The sequence below is a fragment of the Hypanus sabinus genome, chromosome 9, assembly GCF_030144855.1.
Source record: "Hypanus sabinus isolate sHypSab1 chromosome 9, sHypSab1.hap1, whole genome shotgun sequence".
Taxonomy (NCBI): domain Eukaryota; kingdom Metazoa; phylum Chordata; class Chondrichthyes; order Myliobatiformes; family Dasyatidae; genus Hypanus; species Hypanus sabinus.
In genome coordinates this window covers 15,414,169-15,421,852 of record NC_082714.1, presented here as the reverse complement: position 1 = coordinate 15,421,852, position 7,684 = coordinate 15,414,169, and the positions used below count along the sequence as shown (strand labels likewise).

At 41.0% G+C, this 7,684-nt stretch overlaps 1 protein-coding gene across 7 annotated transcripts in view; it reads left to right on the top strand.

The window, feature by feature from the left end:
- Window positions 1-228: 228 nt before the first annotated feature.
- LOC132399115 (RNA exonuclease 5-like) overlaps window positions 229-7,684 on the top strand; it is a 62,843-nt gene continuing 55,387 nt past the window's right edge. For 3 of the 7 annotated variants that reach the window (XM_059979100.1, XM_059979099.1, XM_059979093.1), the window contains exons 1-3: window positions 298-550; window positions 3,645-3,809; window positions 5,033-5,148. In XM_059979100.1, the coding sequence (XP_059835083.1) occupies window positions 548-550; window positions 3,645-3,809; window positions 5,033-5,148 (284 nt within the window). In that variant the 5' untranslated portion in view covers window positions 298-547. The other 4 variants (XM_059979095.1, XM_059979098.1, XM_059979096.1 and 1 more) reach the window with 4 other exon arrangements.

The window sequence follows — 7,684 nt, the reverse complement described above, 5'->3', positions numbered from 1 at the left end:
CATCCGTCGCGATCGAAGCGATCAGCGGTGAATCGGTGACGCCTGGGAACGAAAGGCGGGACATCGAGGAAGTGACATCACCAGGAGGCGGGGCTGAGACGGGACTGCGGGATGTAACGTCACGGGGCGGAGCTGAACTGGGTCGGCGACCGGCGATAGCTGGACAGCGGGGCGCGGACGTAAGGCGGGGGGAGGGGGCCAGCGATGGTTGGACGGCGGGAGGGTGACGTCAGCGGGTACCCGGGCGGTGACGTTGGACGGCGGTAGCACGTGGTTCGGGCTCGGCGTGAGGTGAGTCTGTCCCGCTGTGTTGGTCAGTGCTGAAATCCGGGAGGGGAGCGCTCAGGGTCAGGGGGCCCCGGGATGGTTTATGAGAATGATCACGGGAGTGAGGAGGGTTACTGTACGAGCAGCGTTTAAATGCTCTCTGGGTCTGGAGTTCAGAGAGATGACTAAAACTCATCGAAACTTACCGGTTACTGAAAGTCCTGCGTAGAGTGGACGCCCCAACAGAACGGAGATACGGAGGAACTTCTTTAGTCAGAGGATGGTAAATCTGTGGAATTCACTGCCACTGACGGCTGTGAAGCTAATTCATTGGGTGTATTTAAAGCGGAGGTTGAAGGCTCTTGATTAGTAGAGATGTCGAGGTTACAGGGAGAATTGGGGTTAAGAGGGGTAAATACATCAGGCATGATCGAATGGCGGAGCAGACGATGAGCCAATTGGCCTAATTCTGCTCCTGTGTCTTACGGCCTTACACCGCTTCTCAGATCTGACAGTATGGGAGCCTGCTGGAAAATAACAGGTAGCATTGTCTATATCTTTGGGAGTGGTTAAATAAGAGGTGAATAAATCATTATTGGGGAGTTGAGTGCCAGGGTGAATTGGCATAGAAGGGATTAGCTGTGCTCATTGAATGGGTGATAGGATTGAGGGGCTGAGTGGTCTCATCTTTCTCTGATCACTGGCCCAGGGGTGTGTTGGAACCAATGATCATTGTATAGTTCCTCCCCAAGTTATGACAGGGTTTTGTTCCTGGGTGCTGATGAAAGGTCTTGATCTGAAATGCCAACAGTCCACTCATCTCTGTAGATGCTGACTGAGTTCATCCAGCTCTTTTGTGTGTGGTTCCGTTCCTGAGAACTATTCATAACTCAAAGAGTTTGCAAGTCCAAAATGCAACCACTCAGCACTATATTTCAACAGAAACATGGGCTAGCCAGGAGCAGTGTGTGGACAAACCAAGGGATTTACATCACAAGGGAAAATCTGCAGATGTTGGAAATCCAAGGAACACACACAAAATGCTGGAGGAACTCAGAACAGGCAGCATCCATGGAAAAAGAGTACTGGTTTTGGGCCGAGACCCTTCAGCAGGACTGGAGAGGGGGGAATCTAATAGGAGAGGACAGAAGGTCATAGAAGGAAGAAAAACTGGGGGGAATACCAGAGGGACAGGATATATACACACACACACACACACACACACACACACACACACACACACCCCCCCCCTCCGGATGCTGGAGTCTGAAATAAAATGTAAAATGCTGGAAGTACTTAGTAGGCCCGGCAGCATTTCTGGAGGCAGGAACAGAGTCAACATTTGGTTTTGACGAAAGGTCTTGAACCTGCAAGATTAATTCTCTTTCTCTCTTCATGAATACTGTCTTTCTTGCTGACTGTTTTCAGCATTTTCTTCTTGTCCTAGACTGTGACCAGATGGAAGTCATTTTATTTCCACCTCCACTCTTCCAGTGGATATAAGGCTCGTGTAACTAGTGTCCTTTGCATTGACTACTTGATGATGGTGACCCTCTGGCACATTCACCTGCTTGGCCTTTGCCCAGAGACAGTGAGAAGCTGAGAAGGATTATAGTTTGGGCTGATACAGGTACTGATCACACAGCTTCTACAAGGTTCATGTATCATGGGATTGAGGTCCTTGTGGTCTGGGATGCTGGGGTCCATTGTCATTCTCTGTATATCTCTAATCAAAATTACCTTACACAGGGCAGGTCAAAAGTTGAATTAATGTTCCAGTGTGCCTTGTGCTTCAGGTTCAGAAAAAATGTGTTCTTTGGAACTGTATCACAATTTGATATCCATGAAACTTGGTGAAATGGATAATTTAGTTGTAAAAGATTTTTACTTAAGTACCATGTCTGACAGATTTTGCTCCTTTCCATCTTTCCTGTTAAATCTCAAAGTTCAAAAGTTCAAAGTAAATTTATTATCAAAGTACATAGATGTCATCATATGCTACCTTGAGATTCATTTTCTTGCTGGCATTCACAGTAGAACAGAATAGAATTAATGAAAAACTACACACAGACTAACAAACATCCAACAATTGAATCAACAATCATCTAACTTCAATTGTGACACATTTAACATATTTACTAACATATATTATGGTGGGAAAATGCACTATTTCAATTAATTTCTGACTTTTGTCTAATATTTCCTAAAATAAAAGATTACCTTGGAAAATTATTGATTTGGTATCAGCAGTTTGATAATTAATTTTGGTGGCTGAGTCCATTGATGGCTGCCATTCTCCAGCTTTACAGCAAGCATGTAAGTCATTGTTGATCATTGGAATTCCTGTACATTCAAAATATAAACCTTTCAATGATTTCTTTCAATCAGCTGCCAGAGGAAATCGTAAAGGAGAGTAAAGTTACAATTTCTTTAAAAACTTGTGGAAAGGTACATGGAGTCATAGAACACTACAGCACAGAAACAGGCCCTTTAGCCCATTTTGTGCATGCCAAACTATTATTCTGCCTAGTTCCATTGACCTGTAGCTGGGCTGTCGCCCTTCATACCCCTCCCTTCCATGTACCTGGGTGTCGCGATTTCTCCTAACTATTGAAATCAAATCCTCCACCACTTCTGCTGGCAGCTTGTTCTACACTCTCACCAACTCCTGAGTGAAGGAAGTTTTTTTATTTTTAATTTAGTTAGAGATATAGTGTGGAGCAGGCCCTTCCTGCCCAACAAGCCGTGTCACTCAGCAGCCTGCCTACTTAACACGAGCCTAAATCACAGGACAATTTACAATGACAAATTAACTGGTATGGACCATGGGAGGAAACAGAAGCACTCAAAGGAAACCCAAGCAGTCACGGGGAGAAGGTACAAACTCCTTACAGATGGCGTTGGAATTGAACTCTAAACTCTGATGCTCCAAGTTGTAACAGGGTCACGCTAACCGACACACTGCCATGTCGCCCTTAAGCATTTCACCTTTAACTCACGACCTCTAGTTCTTGCATTTACCCTACCTAAACCCCTGATAATTTTGTATACCTCTGTCAGATCACCCTCATTTCCTACATTCTAGGGAATAAAGTCAAAACCCATTCAACTTTTCCCTATAATTCAGGTCCGCAATCCCAGCAACAGCCTTATAAATTTTCTTTGTACTCTTTAAATCTTATTGATATGGGTCTGAAAGAATCCGAGAGATATGAGGCAAATGCAGGCAAGTTGGACTAGCCTGGTTAGTATGGATGACTTGGGTTGTAGGCCCTGTTTCCATGATATATTACTTTATAATTTAGATTTGCATTCTCTTCCTTATTGAACTGATTTGATTCTGTGGTTAACTTGGGCGAAACTATGTTTCTTCATAGCGTCACAGTTGTAAAATCGGTCAGATGGCTACTAACGTTCCTAGAGTCTGCAAACGCAAAGGACTGGGTGAGAAGAAGTTAGAAGCAGGCAAGTGCAAGAGAATCAAGGTCCAAAGTGGAAGCACTGTGGAAAATGGCATCAAACATACTCCAGAAGAGCAAAAGGTGTGTAAATTATAAATACAGCTCCTTTTGTAGTGAGCTGTTCAATTGCAATTGTATACCTTTGATTTTGCCAATATATAATGCAATACAGAATCATTCAGTGTGTTTCCTGATAAATGTTGAAGACTTATAAAGATTAACTTTATTTGTTGCATGTACATCAAAACTCCTGGATTTGGTACCAACATAGTCTGAGGATGTGCTGGGATGTGAGGGAATAATTTCAGAATTTGTTAATAGCATAGATTTGGAAGAGAAATGATAATCTTCAAGAGGATCGAGACATGGTGGTTGAATTATCAAATGCATGGCAGTGCAGAAAGTGCAAAGTAATATAATGTGCTGGCACAAGTCCTGATGAAGGATCTCGGCCCAAAACATCAACTCTTTACTCGTTTCCATAGATTGAGAATCTTATCTTCGCAAGGCAGTCTCTAGGTCTAGAAAGATTTTCCATTTTGTTATTCTGTTGGCTTCCTAGTTGCATCATTCAGGAATTAGGAAATCTTCCCAGGGTCATGTTACCCTGATAATAGGAAAGTTTATTTTCTTCTTCTTGTATCTCTTACGTTAGAGGTTCTAAATTGATGAATTCACTGCAGTAACTACAATCTCCACAATGTGTGACAACACACTTCACAATGCTGTTTAGAATTACTGTTTTAAGGCATGTGCACTCCATGCCCGCTGTACTAAGTAGAGGAGTGGAACCTGGTGTTGTCTTCTGCTGCTCTAGACTATCCACTTCAAGGTTTGACATTTGGCTATTTAAGCCACCTTCCCGTCAGCTTGAACCAGTCTGGCCATTCTCCTCTGACCTCATCTTCACCTGCAGAGCGGCCACTCACTGTATGTCTTTTATTTCTCGCACCATTCTCTGTAAACTCAAGAGACTTCTGTGCATGAAAATCCCCGGAGATCTTCAGTTTCTGAGATACTCAAACCATCCCTCTGTCACCAACAGACATTCCACAAGTGAAACTCACTTAGATCACGTTTCTTCCTCACTCTGATGTTTGACCATGTCTACATGCTTTTATACATCAGGTTGCTGCCACATGATTGGCTGATCAGATATTCGCATTAATAAGCAGCTGAACTGCTATAACTAATAATGTGGCCACTAAGTGCATGTTTCTAATGTACTAATATTAAAGAAATAAATTATCATTTGACAATATTTTGCAAGTTCGCTTTCTGAATAATTTTTCCTTGTTTCTTAGGAAGTATCAATTTTCACTCTCAAGTCCAACAGTAACCACAGTGCCATTACTCATGAGCAGCTTTGGGAGCTAATAAGTTATTCAGTATCAAGAGAAACGAGAATTTCCCCACCCAGGTAATGCAAACTGATTTTCCCCAAATGTTTAGTAGTCAGGTATACCTCCCTGTGTCTTTAATGGGAAGCTATTTAATTTTAGATTGTTTTATGTCATTTTCTGAATACAGTGTAAAGAGAACAAAATATTGTTACTCCAGATCCAATGCAGCACGAAAAACAACACCAAAGAAAAAGAAAACAAGTAAAATTTTAAAAAACATTAAGCATAAATACATAAGATAGCATAGATTGATTGTATGTCTATAAAGTAATGGTAATCTGTATGTAAGGTGACTGATAGAAAATAATGAAGTAGTGGTGGAGTGAGTGGGTGAAGGTGCTGATCAGCCTTAGTACTTGGGGAAAGTAACTTACTTTTGAGTCTGGTGGTCCTAGTGTGGTTTCACATAGCCTCCTCCCTGATGGGAGTGGGACAAACAGTCCATGAGCAGGGTGGGTAGGATCCTTCATGATGTTGCTTGTCCTTTTCCAACTCGCGTTGAGCAGAGCAGTTTCCAAACCAAGCAGTGATGCAGCATGGTAGAATGCTCTCTTCTGCGCATCTGTGGAATGATGCAAGTATGGATGTGTAATAGCATATAATTTGATATTGAATAGTTTTCTCTTTTTTACTGTTTAGCAAGTTCTAGAATTGCTTTAAATATTTTTTCATGCTGTGTTGATATCTAACATTAATATCAATAATGTAAGAGTGTTGGTAGATTTTAAGCAATAAGTTATATGCGACTTTATGGAATATGAATTTTGCGATTTTAGTATTGATATAATGTTAGATAAGGACTTTAATTTCTTTGACATTAGCACTGGACTTGAGGAATAAGTCATTGATAAAGAAGTCGACCTCAAAAGTCAACTCATCCCATGTGGATGCTGTTTGGTCACTGAGGTTCTCACATTTTGTTTTTATTTCTAAATTTGGATAACTAATAATTCACTGGAAGGTTCCTGATAACATTTGTTTGTAAATTGAATATAATGTTGCTGGGCCACATCACACATCTGAGCTCATCTGCTGCTGAACACCTTTATTTATACCCTTGTTGTCTCCAGGTTTCGCTAATTCAAAGTTCTCATCGGCAGACACCTTCAATCTACAGTGCTATTTGTAAAACTGATGTAATCAAAAAATTCTACAACCCGGCTCTCGCTGTCCCATTAACCAGTATCCCATCCCCTGTGTATGTATTGGCTTGCTGGTGCCATTCCCACCCATTGTTTCAGGTGCCTCCATGGTCTTGTCACTCCCTATATCTGTAACCTCCTTATGTTATAAGACACATGTTCCTTTAATTCTAGGATCATTTCTTCCACCACCCCTGAATTATGGTTGTTTCAGTATTTGCAGATGTGCTTTCATATGCCAAGGCTCGCCTTAACCCTCTGCCTCTCCTCGTAAAGATGGTGCTTGATACATCCTCCTTCAACAAAGATTTTAGTTACCTACTTTCGATTATCTGTTCTAATATTTCCAACAACAATAATCAAAGTTAATGATGTTACAAGCAAATAGTGAATATTATGTCCTAGAGTATTATTGAATTTTGAATATTTGAAAATAAGATACAACTTTCCATTTGAAGTAAAACTACAATAATCTGCCATACATGGCATTTCACTGGTAACAGTAGATTTTCCAGACTACTGGATGTTCTACAAAGAAGCAATGCTTCTACAATGCATTGTGGACACTACCCATCCTGCAAACTTCCTTCTGCAAACAGCTCCCTTCTGGAAAGCACAATCAAGCTATTAAAACAATAATTTCACACCATCTTAAATGTTTCTTCTCCCAGGCAATTAATCTGATCAACAATTCGAGTTAGCCCCCTGCCCCCACCCCACTCTATCTATTATCCCCATCACTGAACTGTAGACTCTTTAAACCTCTATTGTAAATGCATGCTAGTATTTATTTACTTTTTATTATATCTGTCCTTTAACCTCTAACTTTATTGGCTTTCTATATTAATTCTTAATTATTATATTATTCTTTTCTTTATAATTGTTGAATGTTGATGTTATTTGTTGCACGTCATGCCAACACACCACAGCAAATTCCTAATACATGTAAATGCATACAATGAATAAAATTGATCCTTGATTAATATCCTAACACTTACTTCATATTTCTAAGATGTCGTAGGGTATTATCATCAATTCTCCGGAGTACCCAGTAGGTTACAGGGGCTTGCAGGAATAGGAGCCCTGGTGGGTCCTGTGAGAGCATAGGAAGCATTACCTGGTTTTTCCCATGGTCAGATAGAGGATTATAGGCAACCCCCACATTACAGGATGGTTGTTCCCAGACATATCATGACTTTTCTCTAAAGTGAGGCTACATCATCTCCATTTGCACCACAAAATGGGAACCGAGGATAAAATTAATAACTGACACACAGGTTCCACGAGAGCCAATTCTGTTCTATATCTCAAATTTAGGGTAGTGATTTGTGAATTCTTTAAGGGTGAATTTCTATTACCAGAACAGCCCTATCACTCGGCTTACATTGAAACCTTACTGTACATATTCAAA